The 24,140-nt window shown below is 38.3% G+C and overlaps 1 protein-coding gene across 1 annotated transcript in view; it reads right to left on the bottom strand.

Annotated features, from left to right (window-relative positions):
- Window positions 1-24,109, bottom strand: part of BORA (BORA aurora kinase A activator) — a 29,268-nt gene extending 5,159 nt beyond the window's left edge. Inside the window, 10 exon segments of the mRNA XM_079778993.1 lie at window positions 5,188-5,798; window positions 8,969-9,101; window positions 9,901-10,127; window positions 10,549-10,605; window positions 11,155-11,220; window positions 13,501-13,582; window positions 17,698-17,743; window positions 20,817-20,923; window positions 22,927-23,092; window positions 24,019-24,109. Of these exon segments, the coding sequence (XP_079635119.1) occupies window positions 5,188-5,798; window positions 8,969-9,101; window positions 9,901-10,127; window positions 10,549-10,605; window positions 11,155-11,220; window positions 13,501-13,582; window positions 17,698-17,743; window positions 20,817-20,923; window positions 22,927-23,076 (1,479 nt within the window). The 5' untranslated portion in view covers window positions 23,077-23,092; window positions 24,019-24,109.
- Between the last annotated feature and the right edge of the window lie 31 nt (window positions 24,110-24,140).

The raw sequence follows: 24,140 nt of genomic DNA on the forward strand, positions 1-24,140 counted from the left end.
CAATTTGTAAAAAAACGCAATATCTGAGAAGCACAATAAAATAAGTAGGACCTACTAAGTATTCTTTCCTCCTTAAAATATTCCATCACACTTCGCTTTCCTAGAATCCCCCACTTACTCTCTGGCTGGTCCTCAGTCCCTTTCAGGGACTCTGCTTCCTTTATCCATTCCCTCAATTTTTTCTCAGGATTCTAAACCTTGGCCCATTGTTCTCACTTTATATGTCCTTCTGGTTGAACTTATATATGCACTCATTAGGCTTTTATTCCACAAATATTTAATGAGCAGCTATTACATGCCAAGTTTTGTGTGTTTATTTAGTAACTTCTGGGATAAAGAGAAACACATGACTGCTGGATTAATAGTCTGATTGGAAAGAATGCAAAATGTCCATGGAATTAGGAAAGCACATAATGAGACATGGGTCGGCTAGTGTAACTGGGGAAGGCTATTCTGATGACATGACCATTAAGTTGTAAACTAAAAAATAAATAGGAGTTAAGTAGGTAAAGTGAGATAGGAACAAATTCTATATTGCATGCAAAGGTTCTTCAACAAGAAGGAACATGACTATTCAAAACTCTGGAAAGCCACTGGGACTGAAACAAAGAGACTGAAGGAAACAAAATGAGGCTGGAAAATAAGGCCAAGGCCAGACCATGCACCACTCTGCTAGCCATGCCATACATTTTAAAAACAATACCAAAACAAAACAACTCCCCCTGCCGCCCCCCCCCCCCAATTCAGAAGGATTATTATATAAAATTGAGGAAACTTCCCAAAAGTTAGAAAAGGAAATAAAAAATATAGTGAAAAATTTTTCAAAAATTGAAGAATCAATAGGAGTTCCAGAGATAACAGTGACAATAACAGAGAAGAAATCTAAGATATTACAAGAAAAGAGCCAATAAGTGAAGAGCATGAATTTACCATTAAGAGCCCTCTGAGTACCCAGGATAACTGATGAAAAGAAACCCACACCAAAAAATCACTAGAATTTCAGAACACTGGACAAAGTAAAGATCCTATGTTCTGGGGGGTGGGGGGCATGGGTTGAAAAGATATACTAGTATACAAAAGATAAAAGTATTACAGTGGTTTCAGATCTCTCACCAGCAATACAGAACAGAATCAATGAAACCATTCCTTCAAAGTCTAAAGGACAATTATTTACAAACTAGTGACCCGGTGCACAAAATTTGTGCACATTAAAAAGGAATTAATTAGAGGAAACATTTTAATATTGCTATGTTCCCTTTCTCTATAATAGAAGTGTCAGAGATGAAAGAAAATTAGTAAAATGTATATGAAAATCTTCCTCCTGTCAGAGTCGGGGGTGTGCCATGGGAACCAGAGTCAAGTCCCCCCCCACCCATGTGCACCTTGAAATTGTGCGAGACTCAGACCTGGCCGGCCCCATCCCTGTCAAGCCCCGCCGGGTTGGGGGCACAGCCTCAGGTGACCCGGCCCGGTGCCGGGGCGGGGAGCACGGCCTGAGGTCCCCCAGCCTGGGCCAGGGGGCATGGCCTGAGGTCCCCCGTCAAGCCCCGCCAGCAGGGGAGCACGGCCTCAGGTCCCCTGGCCTAGGCCAGGGTGGGGGGCATGCCTTGAGGTCCCCTGTCAAGCCCTGCAGGTGGGGGGCATGGCTTTAGGTCCCCTGTCAAGCCCCGCAACATGGGAGGCATGGCCTCAGGTCCCCAGAATGGCGCTGGGGCAAGGGGTGCAGCCTCAGGTCCTCCAGCCCGGCGCTGGGGTAGGGGTGTGGCCTAAGGTCCCCCAGCACAGGGGCGGGGGGCACAGCCTGAGGTCCCCCGTCAAACCCTACTGGGGAGGGGGCACGACCTGAGGTCCTGTCAAGCCCTGCCAGGCGTGGGGCATGGCCTCAGGTCCCATGGCCCGGCACCGGGGAGGGGGGCATGGCCTGAGGTTCCCCAGCCTGATGCTGGGGCTGGGGGGGGGGGCGGCGGCCTAAGGGCCCCCGTCAAGGCCTGCCAGGTGGGGGGCATGGCCTGAGGTCCCCCAGGCTGGCACCAGGGCAGGGGGCATGGCCTGAGGACCCCTGTCAAGTCCCATCAGCGGGGGGTGCAGCCTCAGGTCCCCTGCCCCAGCCCAGTGCCATACAGCCTCAGGTCCTAGCTGATTGCTCGTTAAGGCTTGTTAAGGGAACTCGGCCTGCACTGTGGGCGCAGCCATCTCGTGTTACAGAATCCCTGCCTCTGCTGTGGGCACAGCCATCTTGTTATGGTGTGACAGTCAATTTGCATATTCCCTCTTTATTAGATAGGATTCTCAAATGTGAGACGACAAAGAATACATGATCAGACATGCAATTTAGTATCTTGGAAAATGTACTTCGTCTTTGGAAAGCTACCAAAAAAATGTGTTCCAATAAAGTGAGAAATAAACTAGGAAAGAGAAGAGGGGGATATAAAAACAGAATACAGAACACAGGAGAGGTTAAGGGGATTCCCAGTATGTGAAGGGATTTTCCAGGATGGTAGCAGTGTACAATACATGGATGCCAACCCATGCACAATAAAGCAAGTCAAAAGACCCTGGGAAAATACGTCTGTCTTCAAATTTGAAAGCTACCTCTGTCATAGGAAAATAAGAATGTATGAAAACATTTTAAAATTACAAAATGATTTATATGGCACAAAGGGTAACATTGAAACTAACTGTCAGCAAAGAACTGTATTTTTGCTCAATACAGTAAGAAGCTCATAATGGTACTAGAGGCCCAGTGCACGGGGGCAGGGGTGGGGGGGGCCTCAGCCCGGCCTGCACCCTCTCCAATCCATGACCCCTTGGGGGATGTCCGACTGTCTCCCACAATCCGGGACCACTGGTTCCTAACCGCTCGCCTGCTGCCTGCCTGATCGCCCCTAACCACCTCTGCCTCGCCCCTCACCTGGGACCCAGGATTCTCTCCTCTGGCTGGCCGCAGGAACCCAGGACCCAGGCCAGCTTCGTCTGGGCTGGCCATAGCCGCAGGTGACCATGGGCAGGCGGCTTCGCCCAGGCCACAACCGCAGGTGCCTGGGACCGCGGGCAAGACGGCTTGTCTCTCTCCTGGGCTGGAGCCACAGGCACTGGCACCTGGGACCGTGGGGTGGGCAGCTTGTCCCTCTCCCAGGCACAGGTGCAGGCACTGGTGTCCGGGACTGCAGGGCGGGTGGCTTGTCCCTCTCCCAGGCGCAGGTGCAGGTGCAGCCATTGGCTCCTGGGACTGTGGGGCGGGCGGCTTGTACCTCTCCCGGGCCGCAGCCTGGCTGGTCCCCATTCCTCTCTTCCCAGTGTTGAGTGTCTGAACCGTTAAGGTGTGATGGCGTGAGGGCAGGACGACAATTTGCATATTAGCTCTTTATTATATAGGATGAGAAGTCCCAAAATGAACTGAAGTATCCCTGCAGGTATTCATCATCTTCCTAGAGTGGATGAAAATTTAGTAGAGAGATAGGCTTCCAATGGCTAGGATGGTGTATTTCAATGAAAGTATTTTATAATCCTATCTAATAAAGAGGGAATATGCTAATTGACCCTCACATGTCACAAAGATGGCAGCACCCAAAGCCAATGAGGAGGGAATATGCTAATTGACTGCCACACCCTCAAAGATGGCAGTGTCCACAGCCACAAGGTGGTGGCGCCCAGTCCCCTCAGTCCCCCAGGGCCGGCCCGAGGTGCAGGCAAGCCTCGGATGGCGGCTACCCAGGCGCCCAGGGCTGCCTGGGGCTCAGGTAACCAGGGCCGGCCAAGGCTTGCGCTGCCGGCAGTGGCAGCAGCAGAGGTGTGCTAGGGCGTTGCCTTCCCCTGATCGCCGGGTCTCCTTCTGCCCCTGAGGGCTCCCGGACTGTGAGAGGGGGCAGGCTGGGCTGAGGGACCCCCTCCCTGTGCATGAATTTTCATGCACCAGGCATCTAGTTCTTCTATAATGCTATCAAAAGCAGAGAGGTAGTGAGAAAAATAAGCTCACAATACCTTTAAAACCAAGTTTGTATGTGCTTTTTCATTTAAGAACCAACTTTAGAAGCTAAATTGGTAGAAGTAATTCTAGTGTATTTTATTTTATTTTATTTTTTTAGCAATGATCCTATAAGTCAGGATATACAGTTTAGGCACAAAAATATGAACAAAAGATTCTATTTAACCCTTTGCACTCGCTTGCTTTTTTCTCGATTCCTTTATTCTAATGCTAACTGTGTCGAGTCACACTCGACATCCGAGTGCAAAAGGTTAATTTGGGGTCATTTAGAATCCCTCCATGAGTTTTAAATTTTAGCATGCCCAAACTGATAGCACTAAAGCATTAGAGGGTTGTTGTGAAAATTAAATGAGAGTGCCTTGCCTGGCATACTGAAACACAGCGTAAGTAGTAGTTATTGCTATGAGTCAGTATCAACTTGGATTAAACTATATGAACTCTAAAGCCAGAGTGTCAGGATTCAAATCTTGGTTCTACCACTTACTAGCTATATGGCAATTTACTTAACCTCCCATACCCTCCGTTTCCTCATCTGTAAAATGGGGATAATTTTTCACCTATTTCACAGGATTGTTGTGAACATTATAAACAAATTAACACATGCAAAGTGCTCAGAATTATATTAGGCATATAGTAAGAATTACCTAAGCATTATTATTATGAAAAGGCAGGTAATAATTGCCTTTCTGATTATTTTAAAGTTCTTTCAAAATTTTTAGCTCAAAGAATATGGCAATTAATGGAACAAGTGTCTTTCTAAAGTAAGTGCTGGCTATAAAGTCAAATGAATCATACTTTCCTGTTACCAGATATTATAAAATTAAAAATGTTATGAAATCATTCTTTAAAAAGTATCAAAAAAATACATAAAAGTGCTCTAAGCTCAACTTTTTTCTCACTAAATATTACAAAGGAAAACCAAAACTGCATTTTCAAAATACAAAAATGGTATATAGGAAATTGAATTCCTTTAGCACTAGTTCCACATGAAAGATTAATCCTGAGAAGGTGCCTGACTCCTTCTTCTTTAAAAAAAACAGAGCTGCTTGATTTCTTCTCTGCTCTCATCGTTTCCTACTCCAAATAAATGCTGTAGTCCTCACATTTAATGCATTTCCTTTCTTACCAGAGTCTTAGAAAAGGAAGGCTTAAATAACACCAAGGGAGCAAGTAAAGAACTACAAAATATGAATATACTTTACCTGAATGTTACTGTTTTCACAAGGAATTACACTGCTTTCTGCAAGAGGTGACATACACATATGAGAATTTTCAATAGTGAAGGCGATCCCACTCAAGGAATCAGTCATGGGTGAACTCCCATTATCCACCGGCTCCTTAATCCAACTGTTCTCATCTGCTGTCTCTATAGGATCAACCATATCCACAGTGTTATTCTCCTTCTCACTTTCAACATCCTGCAGCAGTGCTAGGACTTTTGCAGAAGCACTGGACTGATTTTGTGTAACAGACATGGAAGTCACTACTAAACGTGTGCCATGAGGAGAAGCATCGCTATCCAACTGCCGCAGGTGGATGCCAGTAGTGTCCATGGCAGGTGATGAGGCATCTGTGGAAGGAGCATTTGCTTTATCTTCTTCATGTTCACTGTGAGCCTCAAGGGTAAAAGGTATTTTAAGCAGTGAGGTCCGATATTGAGTACCATCTCTATACATCTCAAGTCTCATAGGAGACCAATTTTTAATTGGTGAGCAGCCATCTATGTAAGGACTTCTGATACATGGATTACTAATTCCATTAGAATTTATTCCAGATGAAGCATCAGGAGAATGAAAAGCAAGCTTCCTTTGTTCTAAAAGATTGGGAGGGAAAAATTATATCATAAAATCATAAAAATGGAAAAGCCATTCCTAAAAGGTAATCATGTTTCATGACAGAAAAAATAGATTCCTATTAACAGTTGTGTTGTTTACTGAAGTAAAATTCTGTTGTTAGAAACAGCACATGGCTTGTTTCCATATCTTGGCTATTGTAAATAACACTGCAATGAACACAGGAGTGCATATACACTTTCAAATCAGTATTTGGGGTTTCTCTGGATATATACCCAGAAGTAGAATTGCTGGGTCATAAGGCAGTTATATTTTTAATTTTTTTGAAGAACTTCCATACTGTTTTCCATAGTCACTGCACCAATCTGCATTCCCATCAACAGTGTTTGTTGATTTATAGCTGATAGCCATTCTACAGGTGTAAGGTGACTATCTCATTATGGTTTTAATTAGTATCTCTCTGATGATTAGTGATGTTGAGCATATTTTCATGTCTATTAGTCATCAATAAGGCCTCTTTGGAAAAGTGTCTATTCGGGTCCTTTGCCCATATATTAACTGGATAAAAACATCATCCTTTTGGTGTTGAGTTGTATGAGTTCTTCATAAATTTAGGATATTAACCCCTTATTGGATGTATCATTGGCAAATATCTTCTCCCATTCAGTAGGTTATCTTTTTGTTATTTACAATAGCTAAGATATAGAAGAAACCCAGGTGCCTATCAACAGACGAGTGAATATATACAGCCATAAACAAAAATGAAACCTTACCATTTGTGACAGCATGGATGGACTTAGAGGGTATTATGCTAAGCGAAGTAAGTCAGTCAGAGAAAGACAAATACCATGTGATTTCACTTATATATGGAATGTAGAGAACAATATGAACAAAGAAACATAAAGAACAGTGTGATGGTTACCAGAGGAGAAGGGGTTTGGAGAACGACGTGAAAAAAGTGAAGGAATTGATAATTACAGATTTGTAGTAACAAAATAGTCATGGGGATATAAAGCACACATAGGGGATGTAGTAATTAATATCTCAATAATGTAATTACTATGTATGGTGCCAGGTGGGTATTGACAATATTGGGGAAACACTTTTTAAAGTATATGATTGTCTAACCACTATGATATATATCTGAAAGTAATATTGAATGTAAACTGTAATTGAAAACAAACCCAATAGCACAAATGAATGTGTCTCAATAAGTAAGACAAGGTTCTTTCTGTGGCACTCTCTCTTTTTAAATTAAAGAGTACTCCCTGAGAATTATTTCCTCACAAGCATATTGCTATTATAACAATACTAGTGGCCCAGTGCATGAAATTCATGCACATTACAAGGGAATTAGAGGAAATATTTAATATTGCTATTTGCCCTTTCTCTATGATAGAAGTGTCAGAGATGAAAGAAAATTAGTAAAATGTACATGAAAATAATATATAAATTTATTAATAAATAAACAATTACAGCGTCACATCCCTTGCCAGCACCGGGCAGAAGATGCAGCCTCACATCCCCCGCCACGCACGCAGCCCTGCCCACCGTGCCTGCTGCGCATCCAGACTCCTGCTGATTGGTCATTACGGTGTGAGGGCATCACCATGACTTGCATATGAGCCTTTTATTAGTATAGATAGATTGTCCATATACAAAGAAGATCCTGGACAAATCATGTGCCAGCTACACATTAACAGCTGAATCTGATAAAAGAAATACAGTAGCCTCTCTTATCCACAGTTTTGCTTTCTGTGCTTTCAGTCACCCGTGGTCAACTGAGGTCCAAAAACATTGACTGGGAAATTTACTAAAATAATAATCCCCTACCCCAAAATAAATGACCAATAAACATTCAGCAAGAATTCAGTGTCATAATAATCAGAGATTAAAAAATTAAAGCAGCAAAGGACCTTGTTGTAATTTACCAAATTAACAAACTTCAAAAAGAAAGCGCTAGCCAGTTTGGATCAGTAGGTACAGCATTAGCTTGTAGGGTCCCGGGTTCAATTCTTGTCAAGGGCACATATCTCGGTTGCAGGCTCCGCCCTGACCATGCCCTGGTTGGGGCTCGTGCAGGAGGCAACCAATCGATGTGTTTCTCTCACTTCGATATTTCTCTCTGTCTTTCCCTCTCTTTTCCACTCTCTCTAAAAATCAATGGAAAAATACCCTTGGGCGAGGATTTTTTAAAAAAGAATGTTAATGCCAGTGTTTCTGGATGGGGAGAAACTGACTTTCTCATACACTATTGATGAAAATTTCAACTGATGCAACTTTTTATGAAGTAAATTTGATGAAATTCATCAAGCCTTAAAAATATTCAACCCTTTTGACCAAATTATTCCACTTTTGAGAATTTACTAAGGATATAAATATGTACAACATGATGTACAAACAAAGATAATCAATAGTTATGTTATTTAAAAATATTAGAAACAATTTAAATGTTTACCAACAGCTGAAAACAAATACCACATCCATGAAATGGAGTATTACACAGTGATTCAAATTCATGGTTTCAGACAATAAATGACCTATGAAAAAATTCATAAAATGTTTTGCCAAGAAAGCATGATAGAGAATTGTGCATGTGTAACTCTTAACATGGGTTCACGCATGCACACGCACACACACGCACACATACACACACACAATGGAAAAACTAACAAAATACATCATTTTCAGTTTTCCAATTTTCTTTACTATGAATAGGCTTTTTCTATTGTGAATAATTTTCAAAAGTGCTATCATCTTTTCCACAGAAATTGACAAACTGCAAAGAGAAATACTTTCTCTGAAATTTTCCATACTGTATTTTCTTTAAAAACCTTACTCAAAAAAATATATGTTTGCAATATATGAATATCCGGTTACCAAAGTGTGAAGCTATAGATCAGAAGCAAAATCAAACCCACTTATATCTAAAGCTGCCATCTTTCTTTGATTCCCTTTATAAGAATGTTTGATATAAATACTATTAATCAAATTATCTGAATTTACCAGAGAACTTTGCCGAGACACTGTTTTGGAAGTTAAACTGTTCTTTTTGTAAAAAAAAAAAAAGTTTCTAAATTTTAAAACTTAGCAGTCATTTAGAGCTCTATAGTTAGAACAAGCTAAAAGGAGCCTTTACAATAACAAAAATTGATAATATAAAAATTTAAATTGGTATTATGAGACATACCTGAAAGTGGTGTCTTTCCTATCTGAAATGTAATTGGTGAGAAAGTGGGTGAAGAAATAGTTGAAGGACTGGTTATACTTCCCAAACTGTATTTTTTTGCACTACCCTGAATAGGGCTGGAAGAAAACTGCCCCTATGATAAAAACAAAAAATTATATAGTTTTCTTCCTCAACTCTATTATACCACATGCATCTTCATCTTCAAAACACATTTATAAAGTAGATCATGCAAACTCTGGTCATTCCCCAAAGTACAGATACCAAAAGTCAAGGCATTTTGTAGCAAGGACAGCTAAGAAGATAGCTAGAAAAGTTTTGAAACAGAATATGCTAGTAAAAAAATATAAATATTTTTTATATAAATATAAATATAAATGGTTTGGCTCAGTAAATAGAGCATTGGCCTGCGGACTCAAGGGTCCCGGGTTCGATTCCAGTAGGAGGTGTGCAGGAGGTAGCTGACTGATGTTTCTCTCTCATCGATGTTTCTCTATATCCCTCTCCCTTACTCTCTGTAAAAAATCAATAAAATATATTTAAAATATATATATATTTATGTATACACACACACACACACACACAGCTCAAAAAAACCACTATATTTCATACTAATCAGCTGTTTATGAAAAATTTAAATTCAATTACTCCATTAATGCCAATCCAGCTGTGTTATACTAAAAATCTTACATAACTCAGAAAATAACTTACATTGAAATTCTCTGAGATTCATGATAAATTTGGTTATCCTGTATATTTCTAAATGCAAAATTGGAAAGTATGACCGAAAACATTCCTGACTAATGACAAAATGTAAACATAATCCTTATGAAATATAGAACCCAAATGGCCATTTTTCAAGTGCAATATGGGCAACCAAGATCCAAATATATCTATAGCAAAGTTAGCCAACCACATTTTAATACACTTCTTACCGAACTTGGTGTCTGCACGGGGCTCCTACCCTGTACAGGAGATAAATCTATTGAATAAAAAACTTCAAGTGATGTTTGAGCACTACTGTGACGACTTCTGGGAGAAGCTGGAGGTAAGCAGTCAGAGATACTCCCATTGCCATCTAAAAATAGCTTTCTTCTGAGGGATGAAGAACTGAGGTTTCCGGGAGATTGATCTGCAAATTCATCAGTTCTAAAATAGTCACCTACATTTAAGGTTAACAGAATAAAAGGCAAAGCTATAGTTATTTTGAAGAGCAATTAGACTTCAGTTATCTGATTTTTTAAAAACCACCATGTACTAACCACCATGTACTACTATATATTTGAATTGTTTTCAAAAAATAGGACAAAGTTTAATGGCATATGTGATGTTTAAAATCTGAAATTATTTCTTCTTTTTTGAGTGCTTATTATTAGTATAAGTAGTACCAATAAGATACGTCCATAAATAGTTTATGTCTATAGTAAAGTTCACTTATTCAGGGAAGGTTAAAAAAAAATTTTTAGTATGATTTCCCCACTTCTTTTGAAAGAGGCACTGCCACATATTTCCATTTATAATAACCCATCAAAACAAAACCTTTTGTTTAAGTTATTAGAGGTTTAAATAAGAACAATACATACCTAATACATTTTCTAAATTAAAATCCACAGGAAGAGACAGCAATGTCTGACAAGCAACTGGAAACAAGCAGATACAAAAATACAAACACGGATAAATCATGCAAGCATATTATATACAGTTTACCATGTGGTTCCCAATCAACCATCTCCCCATGATGTTCCAGCTAAACTCAATTAATTCATTTATACATTCTTTTATGTAATATGTCATCTTCTTGTAAGTGGCTTTCCGTACTTGCTAGCACTGATATAAACCTGTTAATAGCTCAAGTTCACTCCTGGTTGTTCTGCTGGCATTTGAATAAAAAAGTAAGCCAGCCTATATCTGTGGATAAGTCTCCCAATATTAACAAATTAAAAAATCACAAAGATTTTCAAAATCAGAAATCAATTCTTATGCTTTGAACAAAACAACATACTTGCTATTTCTAAAACATGACTGGATGTATCTATTCTGATTAATTTTAAAAGACATTTCTCATATAGCTCATTCATAAAAAAATAAGCAATTTCAATGCCAGCGTATTGTTATCACATGAACTGAATTTAAAATGAAATGTAGCTTAATGTGCAAGGTACTTCTTTTCAGAATATATTCATACCCACCATTACTCTTCTCAGAACAGATGGTCAGCTTTCTTCCAATTGGAGATTCATTAGTTATGTTAATACCTGTAAAACATTTTAAGTGAAAAATCCTACATTTTATATTCTTCATTTACTTAGCGTTACATTTTCTGGAGTAAAAAAATGAATAAAGTGGAAACTTAAACAAATTTTTTTTATTTTATTTGTTGTGCAGCAGGTGTGGCTCAGTTGCCTGAGCATTGTCCCATGCACCAAGAGGTCACCGGTTTGATTCCGGGTCAAGGCACGATCCCTGGTGGGGGGCATGCAGGAGGCAGCTAATCAATGACTTGCTCATGGATGTTTCTATCTCTCCCTGTCCCTTCCTCTTTCTACATAATCAATAAAAAGTTTTTTTTTTCTGACTTATTAAATATTTTTCAGAGAGAGAGAAAAAAAGAGGAGAGAAACATCACTTTGTTATTTCACCACTTACGCATTCTTGGTTGATTTTTGTATGTGCCCTGAATAGAGATTGAAGCCGCAATCTTGGTGTAGTGGGATGATGCTCCAACCAACTGAGCTACCTGGACAGGGCTATGGAAACTTCTATTTTACATTAAAAAAAAATACATGTCTACATATATACGTACATAATTTGCTTTTTGTTATGTTTATCTTTTTTTAATTTTGAGGGAGCACAAGGATAAAACTTGACGGGTTATTACTATATAGCAAATAAGGAGGCACCAAGTAATACTTTTTTAGGAAAATGTGGTTGCTCTCCATGATGTCAATCTTAAACGGTTGGGATGTGTGTTAGTCATCCTCAAACAGATCCTCTGTTGCCTAATGTTTTTGAACAATGGGTTTAGATAAATTGTCTGAATTAAAATGTCAGATCATCTTGACAAAACCTAAAATTTGATAAATAAAACCATGCTCAGTCTTTTTCACAGCAGAAATAAAAAATACGGCTGCAAATAATTAAAAAAATTAAAAGTTAATGACTAAATATTAAGCTTCATAATCTGAAAATCAACAGGTAAAAAAAAACTAAAATATTTAATGATAAAAATGACTAATATAAGCAAAAGTAAAAAGCAAGGAGACCAAAAAAAAAACAAACAAAAAAACCTCAGAAAACTTAAAATATAGTAACAGAATAAATAAAGCCCAGTAACCTAACAAATCTAAATAAATGGGTGAATGAGTAAGTGGGTGGGATGGGTGAATAAGTTCAAGCCTCTGATTAAATATTATCAGAATGGGTAAAAAGTAAAATCCTAGATTGAAATGTCTTCTTTACTGTAGGCTGTGTGACCTTCTATAAGGCACATGTGAACAAGGCACTCCATGGGGACCCTATCATGTCCTTGGTCTTTAGGCTACAAACCAAACACTTTAAACATGAAATGTGAATAATGTGACTAGGAATCTAAATTTTTAATTTAAATGTATTTAATTTTAAAAAGCCACACTTGGCTAGGGGCTGCCATGTCAAGAACTGTGAAAGGTCTGAGATTGCACCCTACTTGCACAATGACAAGTTAACGTGTCAACGTTCCATGGATGCTGGAAGACATGAGGCTTCTGCGTCCAGACACAGAACTTCACTATTCCCAGCACCCAGGCAGCAGAAGCTTCATGTTCACGTCAGTTCCCTTTGCCCCTAAGTCCCAAGCATGAGACCTGAAACACCCAAGACGGATATGGCACACACTGGATTTTCATCACAGCTGAGGAAAACTGAATTTGGGAAATCGCATTCTTTTTTTATTTTTCAATTACAGTTGACATTCAATATTACTACTATATTAGTTTCAGGTGCACAGCACAGTGGTTAGACATTTATACAGCTTACCAAGTGATCCCCCTGATAAGTCTAGTACCCCCTGATACAACACATAGTTATTACAATATTGTTGACTATATTCCCCATGCTCTACTTTACATCCCCCATGACTATTTTGTAACTGCCAATTTGTGGGAAGTCCCATTCTTTTAAAATAAGCTTCAAGTAAACCTACTCCAGATGAAGACACAAAACCTACTTTCTGCTCTGGAGGGACTCACTATCTCTATATTCAACACCAACTATTTCTGCATTTGTGGATCACCTATGACCATCATTATATAACTGATTTTCACAATGGTCATGAAGAAAAAGTTAAATTCAGAATACAATGGTCAAAAAAAAACAAATTCAGTAAATTTTAGTCAAATTTTGAATTCAAACCCTTAAGTAGTTAAATCCTCAGAAATTTAATTTATAGCAAGTTACTTACCAAAGCAGGTAAACTAGCACTTCACTATATGTTGTTTTACATTCACTGATTTTTATAATTTTATGCTTTTTATTCATATGATTTTTAGTACACTCACATTTACTGGAATGATACTCTGAAAGCTGTTTCCCTTCATGATCAGTCCAAGGAGAGGGCACAATAACATCCTTAGTGAAAAACTAGTAAGATAAAAGTCATATAATAAGACATAAATTCTCCCCAAAATATAAAAAGGTCCCCATGTTATTTTACATACTGACTTAATAGTTATAATTTTAAAAATTAAGATTTAAAAGCACAAATGACCAAAGGTAAAATGGAAGAAATTTAAAGTATATAACAAAAGAAATCTTAATACTGTAAATCAACCACTTAAATTTGAAACTTGCATATTAAGCTAAGGTATTAAACATAGAAAAATATTTTTAATTTCTTCCCCAACTGTTTTTGATGGAGAATGTTTACAAAAGTGAGGATGAAGAAGAGGAAGGAATAAATGGAGATAGTCATATACAAGTAAGCCAGTATGAGTGGTGTGCTGGAGCTAGTTTCTACTGGCTCTCAAAATCTAACTATTAAATTTTCAGGAATTTTGGCCAAGTTAATATTAAAAATAAAATAAGCTGCAAGCAAACCTGAGTTATAGAAATGTACACTTGAAACCTATGTGATCTTATTAACCAATATCACCCTAATAAATTTAATTTAAAAAATATTAAATATTACAAAAGAAATCGGGACCAATGTTAATATGCTTGTCATTGGCTAACTCTGGATGATAATATTTGCTATGTAATTTCAGGAGTTTGTCAGTTTTTTTTCCCCTAAAATAAAAGAAAATCAAATTATTTGTTATTAAATATTATCAAATTTTAAAAATGGTATAAATTCATAAATTATATTAAATAAATTATATCAAAGGTAAATTTAATAAATACTCAAAATCATTACTTGCTAACTATTTTACTACATTACCAATATCTATGTCCAAGGTTATGTTTTTTGATCTGTCTGGTGGAACGCCTACATATAATGGTATATCATTGCAATTCTTTTCCCATTCAGTGATACGTTAGTAACTTAAAATTGGCCGCAGCTGGAACATTTACATCAGAATAGCAGCAACCACTAAAACTCATACTCTTCCCATAACCAAATGGCCAGTTGTTATACCAGCACTCTACTGGCTAGTATAATCAAATGGAGATAGAGTATTTGGATATATGTCTTTCCTTTTTCATTCTAGAAATTAAATTAAGCCTAATACTGTATTCTTCCCTTTTCTCTATGTTTTTGCAGCAACTCTTTGTATTTTGCTATACCTATAACAAAGGCCAAGTTTGCTAAACTACCTATAATGAATGAGGAAAAGATGTAAAAGGGAGTTGGGGGGAGAATGGGCAGAGATTATGATATAGTTAATTCCCAGAAGAAAAAAATAAATAAAGGACCCCAAAAATTATGAAGCCATGCGTAAGTCCACTCAAAATAAAAGACATACAAATCCAAATAACAAGACAAAACTTTAAAGTAATAAGAGTAGCACAAATTAAAAGGTTGGTAATAACCAGTATTGCAGATAGAGAAAACAGAAAGTATCATAATGTAGTTAGAGTAAAAATTGGTACAACCTTTTCGGAGGGCAAGATGGCAAAATATACTGAAAGTGAAAACTCAAAGCCTCTAATTTAGCAAGTCCATTTCAACAACACAAATATACACTGAGTGGCCAGATTATCATGACCACTCAATCAGTACTTCGTTGGGCCACCTTTTGCCTTCAATACTACGGCAATTCTTGGCATTGACTCCACGAGATGTTGAAAGGTGATGCGAGGAATCTGACACCATGCCTGATGAATAGCACTGTCCAGTTCTGTGAGATTTGATGGTTGTGGAACCAGCTGCTTGATGGCTTTTAACTCCGTCCCACAAATGCTCAATTGGATTGAGATCTGGTGATTGTGGGGGCCACCTAAGCAAGGTAAAGTCTCCCTCATGTTCTTGAAACGACTCCTGCACAATACGAGCACCGTGGCATGGCGCATTGTCTTGTTGGAAGAAGCCATCTCCATTGGGATACGCCATCAACTTGATAGGATGAACTTGATCAGCAACGATACTTAGGTATGTTGTGCTATTCAGATGTTGTTCCACACGAATTAAAGGGCCCAAATCATGCCAGGAAAACATGCCCCAAACCATAACACTGCCCCCACCAGCTTGAAGGGTTGAACTCATGCATGTGGGGTGCATGCTTTCATGCTGTTTCCACCAAATTCTCACTCTGCCATCTGCATGATACAACTGGAAACGTGATTCATCGGACCACATGACTTTTTTCCAATGCTCGACTGTCCAATCCTTGTGTTCCCATGCGAACTGGAGACGTTTTATCTTGGTAACTGCAGACAGCAAAGGTGTTCAAACAGGCCTTCGGCTTCCATATCCCATACGATGCAGTGTATGGCTAATTTGCCTACAAACGTCAGGTGGTCATAATAATCTGGCCACTCAGTGTATATATATATATATATATATACACAAGGGTGTTCACTGAAGCATTATTTATGATAGAAAAACACTGAACACAACCTAAATATCAACAGAGGCCGCATTAGGTGATGATACATTTATACAATGGAATACTATGGTATTACTAAAAATTGGTATATGCTGATAATAAAAAAATAGCTAATAAAAATTATTAAAAAGATGCAAAAAATATAAGGATGACCCTATATGTGTAAAATACTTAAAGACTACAATTTATTGCATGCTAAAATTAATGTGTAAGTATAAATGTTCCAGAGTTACTTTTAGGAGGTGGGATGAATACCTGGTTTTCATCCGGTATTTTTTATTTGCAGTCTGAACTTTATTTTTTTTTACAATGTGTGTGTATTTATTCTATTTCAAATATGTCTATATAAACATGAAAAAATTTAAGCTGTTTGATACACTGACCCTAATCTTTACTATGTCTTTATTTTCTTAAGTCTTTTGATGAATTTCCTTTTAAAGCTGAGGGTTCTAAAAAGAATGCATATTTTCCAAAATGTTGGGAAATGGGAAAGAGTCTGAGAATATTCAACTGGGGAGGAATCAAGTGATTGGATCAGAATGAAAATTGTGAATTACTAGGTAGATTACAAAGTAGATATTGTTTGGAGTAAAGCATGTGCAATTATCCTATCTAATAAATGGGCAATATGCAAATTAACCATCACGCTGTCACAAAGATGGCAGCACCCATAGCCACAAGATGGCGGTGCCCAGTCCTTTCAGCCCTGCTAGAGTCCCCCAATCCCGGCCCAGGGGGGCGGCCGCTGAGAGCGGGCAGCGTGAGCAGCCTGGCAGAATGCTTGCTTCGTCGCCGTGGTGACGAGGCAAGCGTTCCACCCCAGCCGTGGAGGGCCTCTGGGCAGCGGGCGCGGAGCGGCCAGGCCCCACAGAGAGCTACTGGTGCAAGGATTCATGGGCAGGGCTACTAGTTTTTTAATAAACAGGCTATATCTGAAATACAAGATGACAACACTGACACTGCAAAAATAAATGCAGCAGGGGCCTGATCTCTGAATAGACCATAGCCGAAGTCTTCTGGGGAACAGAAGAGCCAAGTATAGCTAAGGAATAGAGGTGGGCAGAGGAGGCTAGCAAGGGAAAACGGAAGAATAAGGGATGTTGCCATAACATAAAGATTTTGAGGAAATAACTAGATAAGTAGCCCTAACTTGCACTCTAAAAGTTCAGCAAATAAGCAAAAGTGAAAAACTCATTATTTTTATTTTAAAATACTCTACTTCTACTTATCAGTAAGACATTTTACTTCACTAAATATATTGCCTTAAAAATCCAAGTATTAACAACAACAAAAGATAAAACCAATGCCAATCTAGATTTTCACGGCCTAAAACTTCCTCTATATAAACTCCAACTCGAAACAGAAGTTTGTGCTACTCAATATTCTGAAGGCACAGGAAGGCACAAACTGTGCTATACCCTGAGAATGAAAAGATGAATGAAGCACAATCTAAGGCAAAAAAGAATTCATTCTAACGGAGAAAAGCACTAAATCAACCATCACAATAGTATAGGTAAGTATGAGGTGTTGAAATAGCTGAGAAACATTGGTCTTAGGGGAGGACAGAGGGGCACTAATTCAGCTGGGAATGGGCAGGTTGGTGTGCCGCTAGCACAGTAAAGGGTTTGAAGGAAGTCTTCCTAAAAGAGGTGACATGCATGGGAAATTGATGCTTAACTACTTTAATGATCAGTAACAGTTTTAAGTTACCTCTTCAATGGCTTTTTGTCTTTTGTCTTCCACATCTTTATCTATTCTATACAAAGATAAAGAAGAAAAATAACCAGGCCATTACTTTAGCTGATTGAACATTTAAAATAATAACCTTTAAAAGAAATAACTTCTTTCTCTTGAAAATTGGCAAATGTTAAGCTCATTTTAAAAGAAAAATTGGAATCATATCATATTTAGTTAATGATATTATTTATATATTCAGCATTGCACTGTTAGGCTTAACTCCCTCTATTTCATTCACAGTTTGAACATTTTCTTTTAAGAGGCTTATATTAATAATACTTTACAAAAGTTGCTATTAACAACATAATGGAAGTTGAATAAACTTTATCTTTTAATCACAACATATTAAGTATTTCATTCCATAGAAATATAAAAAGTGTCCAAACTCATTTTCTTCAATTATAGCAAGTTTATCAGTCATAATTTTAGAATCAACTCTTATTCTGAAATAGAAACTATCACTCTTAGACAGCTGAATAGGCAAAAATATTAAAAATGAAATAAAATATCAACAAAAAATTTTGTCCAAATGAATTTTTTCACTTTGATACAATATGCAATTACAGTAACACAAATTTATCAGCTGAGATAATAAAAAATGTCGGGTCTCAAGCACAAGGCATAAACTTGCCAAGGACTCAGCAGTTAGCCTTGTAGGACCACTTCTTTAATCTGTTCTAGGAAAGAATATTTGCTTTCCATCAATAAATTAGTAAGTCACTTTTATCTCTCAAATTTTTTTTCATATATATGTTTATATATGTTTGTGGCTTAACAAAGCTTATATAATTATGTATACCTTTTAGAAACTAAAGTCAAGTGGATTTTTCAATAAAGGAGTTATGAGAAAGACTTCAATGATAATCCTCATATCCCAGCTTGAACAACAGCCATTTTGAGGATAATTCAATCCCATCATGAACATAACCAGGTCAAAATGACAGTACATAATAGCATATAGTATTAGTAAGCCCTGATCTAGCATAGGTCTTTCAGAAACCTTTTTGCTGTTTCATTAGAGGGACTTTAAGGACCTGAAATATCCAGGTAACTGCTGGAAGCAGAATATCAATCTGGCTAAATATTGTAGGGCCAGATCAAGGAAGGCTGTAACAAGTCGTGGAGGGTACAGTATCCTGACATTATGTGTACGTATATTACAGAACACTGGCATGATGCATATAGGTTACAGGTATGCCCTGAATGGATTCTTGGAGGAGGAGTTCAGGGCTGTTCACCTTCTGTATGGACAGACTCATTTGTTTACACCAGCATGCCTTACAGTTATTTTTATGTGTAGCAAGGCATGAAAAGGGTGGGCAGCACTGCATTAGGGAACCTGAATTAGACAGAAAGAGACACTGAAAGTCATTGCTAAGAATGAATCAGCCTGTTTTAAAAGTATACTCACTAAATGTGGTGGGAGCGATAACCATTCATGGAATTACATTAGTAAGTTAAAATTAGGGTGTTTTCTCACTCTTAACTCCTATTCTATATCTACTGATATACACCAAGATTCATAAACCTACCCACACAATGCATCATTAATTAGTATAGAAATGTTGTGTCACAACTTTGGTCAACAGTACTGTTAACTCTAGAGGGCAGGAATAATATACTAAACTTCTTCAGTGTTCCTCACAGTGCCTCAGTGCTCAATAAATATCTCTTGACAGATTACAGTTTTCCATGTATACATGTTCCCTGTATATATTTTCCATGCATATATAAAGAGAAGAGGCAAAACAAAGCATACAGTTTGTGTGAAATAAAAAATTAGTCTTATTTGTGAATCACTTGCTTTTAATAGTTTTTTCACCTCTTTCAAAGGTATTTAGATTTAAGTTAAAATTCGTTTATGCTCATTCTCCATTCTATTCCTTTCTACAACACTTTAGATGGACATAATTAATTAAGAATGAATGGTCATCAAGTTACCAAGCCAAGACAAATATTTGCAAGAGCATCTCAGTATGTGTACATCTTTGAGAGAGTGAATTTTAATGGGGAAAGAATTACCTATTATTTTGGACTAACAACACATGAATCTTAGGACCAAAAATTAAAAGCTGGTCATACTATTCAAATTTTTCAAATAAAAAAAAAATTAGACTAGGAAACTGACAACAACAGTCTCTCAAACTCTTAATGAAACTTTTATCTGTCATTTGTAATTACGGATCATTACAATCTGTTATATATAAAAGCCCAGCGACCGGAATGGAGGAACAACCAGAATGACCGGTGGCTATGACGCGCACTGCGGCAGCCAACTAGCCTGATACGGGCCCGGATCAGCCCCCAACACCCGATCGGGGGCGGAGGCGGCCGGCTAACTGCCCGCGGCCTCTCCCCACCGCTGGCCTGGCCCGTTGGGGCCTCATCGAGGCAGGCCGGCGGGCCCCACCTGTGCATGGATTCATGCACCGGGCCTCTTGTTTGTAATAAAAAACTAGGTCTGTTCCACCAAAGTGCATGTTCTCATTACACCAGGCATAGTTAAGCATCTCAAGTCAGAGGAACACTAGTGCTTGGAAACCTACACAATACATCAACAAAGAAGTTAAGGCTCCTCTGATTACTAGCTTGAATTAAAGACAATATAATTCAGATCCCCAAATATCCTATGTCAAAGTTGGATGATGTCTATAAAAGCTCTCTCTGTTGCTAAAAGATACTCTTCCTGTCCAGTCAATGTGTCTTAACTTGGTAAGTCTTCTCTAAATGCATGTGGCAATGAAACAGCAATGTGCTTTACCCTACACCACCAAAAAAACAAAGCAACAATCCAATGGCCAAAGCCACAATCGTGTAGAAATGCCCTCCCCTCTTCCAGGTGCTGAAGAGGCAGAGTTGTCCCATAAGTGGCAGAAAGAGAAGTTTACCTCTAAAAGAACAGGACTCCTACCTAGATTTGCAACTGTTTGAAGGAGAATCATTCTGGATGTAGTTCTTTGAACTCACTCTTCATTTAGATAACATAATCTGTATCACAATTTTTCCACATAAAAATATTCAACTTCAGAATTTCCTTCTCTCTTCATGTGAGAGTATGTTATCACACTTCAGTGCAAGAAGGGAAAACTTACCGAGAATGACTTAAATACAAAGCTTGACGATGAATGTCTTCTGGGTCTATTTCTACAGGATTTATTACAGCTAGTTGATCTATAGACCATCTAAATTTCCCTGGAGTCTTAATAAAAGAAAGTGAGGTTATGAATAAAAGCAAACTAAAATAGTGCATCAAAGTGCTAACCAATGTCAACTTCAAAAATGAGAATAGTTATAGTATAAAAAATATCTTACACTTTATATTTACCATATTTATTTATTTTCAATTTATTTTTTCCATCACCTCATATTTTTAAATTTGATTTTATTACTAAATTAAATGACAAGTGGTAATGAAATCACACTAAATATTGACTTGACTGTATCTCTTTTAAAATATCAAATCTTCCCTCTGGGTGATTTTTAAAATTACATAATAATAGGAAATTCATAGTAGAATATTAAAGGTATAGAAAATGTACAGTTAGCACTCACCAGTGATGTCCAAATAAAAGTAAAAATCTCTTAGTTACCTAAGGTCTTTACTTTCAATAAGAATGAACTGAAATTAAAGTCCTAACCATAGAAGTGCCTGCAAAAGCTCATTAAATAGTTGATCCATAAAATAATTATGAATAACCCGTGCTTCTTTCTATATCCAACTATCTAATAAACCAAACACTTATTCATTGATTGATTCTTGCATGTGCCCTGACTGGGGCTTGAACCCGCAACATTGGCATATAGGGATGATGCTGTAACCAACTGAGCTACCTAGCTAGGGCCTAAACTGTAATTCAGAATATATTTTTTACAAATTCAGGCTTAAAAACCCAAGATACCATACATTCTGGCTTTTAGGATGAAGTTGCAGTCATTCCATTATTTTTATTAAGACTAACAGATAACTAATATTTAACATGATTCAATTAAAATGAGGTCAGAGTAATGAATCAATATACACTGTATAAATAAAACTTCCCTCTGCATGCCTGCTTCAAGCTGATATGAACAAGTAGCATAAACAGCCACACAATTTGCAGTTTTCTAGATAATTTACTAGATTTGAAGATCAGACTTCAAAAGAAATTCTCCAGGAGAGCCGGTTAACAGTAAAATAAGCTAACGTGACTAAGCATTCCCTAACCCCCAGAGCACGTTCCCTTCCCTGTCACCCTTGTGCTTAACGACAGTCAGCACATATATTCTTTTGAAGTTGCTACTTTAGTTGTGTCTATCCCATAATACAATCTGCAAGCTATGAAAGGGTTGACAAAAGCCCCCCAAAATATTAGTATTTCATGGAAATTACATGAAATTCAAGTTTCAGGGCCCATAAATAAAGCTTTATTGTTTATATGTTTATATATTGCCTATGACAACTTTTGTGATACAAGGCACAGGTGAGTAGTTGTTATAATAACCAGATGATCAGCAAAGCCTAAAATATTTACTGTTTGTGGGAAAAAGTTTGCTGACCCCTGCATTAGGGTATATTTCCTTTGGAGTTTGTGTCTAATGACCCTGACTTGTTTGCAGTGTAATCTCTATGCCTAGCACTGTATCTGACACATAGCAGCCTTCAAATAATGTTTGCTGAATAAAGGAGAGTGGATAATTAGATGACACAGCTTCTTCTCAAATATGGTATCTATATTTATATATCACCAACTATAGATAGCACAAAAGCTAACATGTCATTTATTTTTTTAAAAAGAGAGAGAGAGAAATGGTAACTTTAAAAACTCCTAGCTAAGTTATTTTTAGCTCAAACACTAGATTATAATGAATGTTACAATTAAAAAAGTACATTCCAAGTAATATATGCTCCATGGTAAATTTCCCCTTACTTTGTAAAGAAAGATATTTTTGTTTAAAATTATTTGTAGCCCTAGCCGGTTTTGCTCAGTGGCTAGAGCATCAGACTGCAGACTGAAAGGTCCGGGGTTCCATTCCGGTCATGGGCACATGCCCAGGTTTTGGGATTCATCCCTAGTGGGGGGCATGCAGCAGATCAATGATTCTCTCTCATCATTGATGTTTCTATCTCTCTCCCCCTCTTCCCTTCCTCTCTGAAATCAATAAAGATGTATTTTTAAATAAATAAATAAAATTATTTGTGAACACTAGTCAAGAGTAACTTACTGGTAATTTTGTTGATTTAAAAACAGGAGTGGAGACAGTTTGTTCATGGAGACTACAATAATCACCAGGACTTTCAAAAGGATTTAAAATAGGGATCCTTCCTGGAGTTTCCGGTGTTATTTGCATTTTTGGTTCTTTGACATCTCCCATAGCACAGAGAAGAAAACTAAAAAGAAATCAGAAGTACATACAATAGAACTACAAAGTTCCATAGACATTCATTTTGATAATTAAAATGTTATTCAACAAACAGTTCTCAAAATTAACTGAAAATCTGACGCCGTTGGAGCCAGTTTATCTAGTTTACCAAAAAGCATCACATACATTTTTCTCAAGTGATCCTCCCAATAACCTTGAAAACCAGAGAAGTAGGGTATTAGTGATACCATTTTATGGAATTAAGCTCAGAGAATGTAAATGGCATCTAAGTAACAGTTAAACCAAATGCGAGTGAGTTCGGGTCTGCTTTCACCGAGGCAACCAAGTATTAAAATAGGCACAAAATTCCTTCCAACTAGAGGCCTTGCACCTACATTAAGAGGTCTTATACCATTACATTAAGTCTCTAACCACGCTGAACACCTTCCGGATACCCCAGCAATTCCCCATCAAGCTGCAGTTAGTTACTAAACAATAATTATTTACAGCAAGCGAGAGACGATGGAGCTTGTGCAGGTGTGCCTTTCTGGCAAACTGAGCCCCGTCAAAGAAGTGTGACTGATGGGAGACAAGAAGTTAGCGGCCTTGGGTGGTCTCCTCGCCCTCCTTTCGCTAAGAGCCCCGGGGTAGAAGACGAGACAGCATCACGTCGGGGCCAGGCAAAGAGAGCTACAAAGAGGGAAAAAGAAGAGTCCACTTCTTGGCAGGCGGAAGCGCAGCTGGCCTCCGTGGGTTGAAGAGCCGAGGGCACTCACACCTGTCACCGCCACGCCACGCTACCATTCTTCCTGGGTGTCCCTCCGTTCCAGGAACCTACTCCCCTCGCTGCTCCCATTCATCCCGGAGGTCTAGCGGGCAGGCGGGTCCGCAGCCGGGGAAAGCGAGCTCTCCAACCCGAGAAAGGAGAAAAGCCAGGAACTACAAAGAACGTACCTAACGGAGTGGGGGAAAAGGAAGCCCCCCAAAGGCGGCTCCAGCGTTCCCGAGGGCCAGGCCTGCTCCCACCACAGGCACAGACTCTTTAACTCCCCGTTTCCGCGCTGTCACAGGCCAAC

This window comes from Cnephaeus nilssonii (assembly GCF_951640355.1).
Source record: "Cnephaeus nilssonii genome assembly, chromosome: 8".
In the NCBI taxonomy this organism is placed as follows: Eukaryota; Metazoa; Chordata; class Mammalia; order Chiroptera; family Vespertilionidae; genus Cnephaeus; species Cnephaeus nilssonii.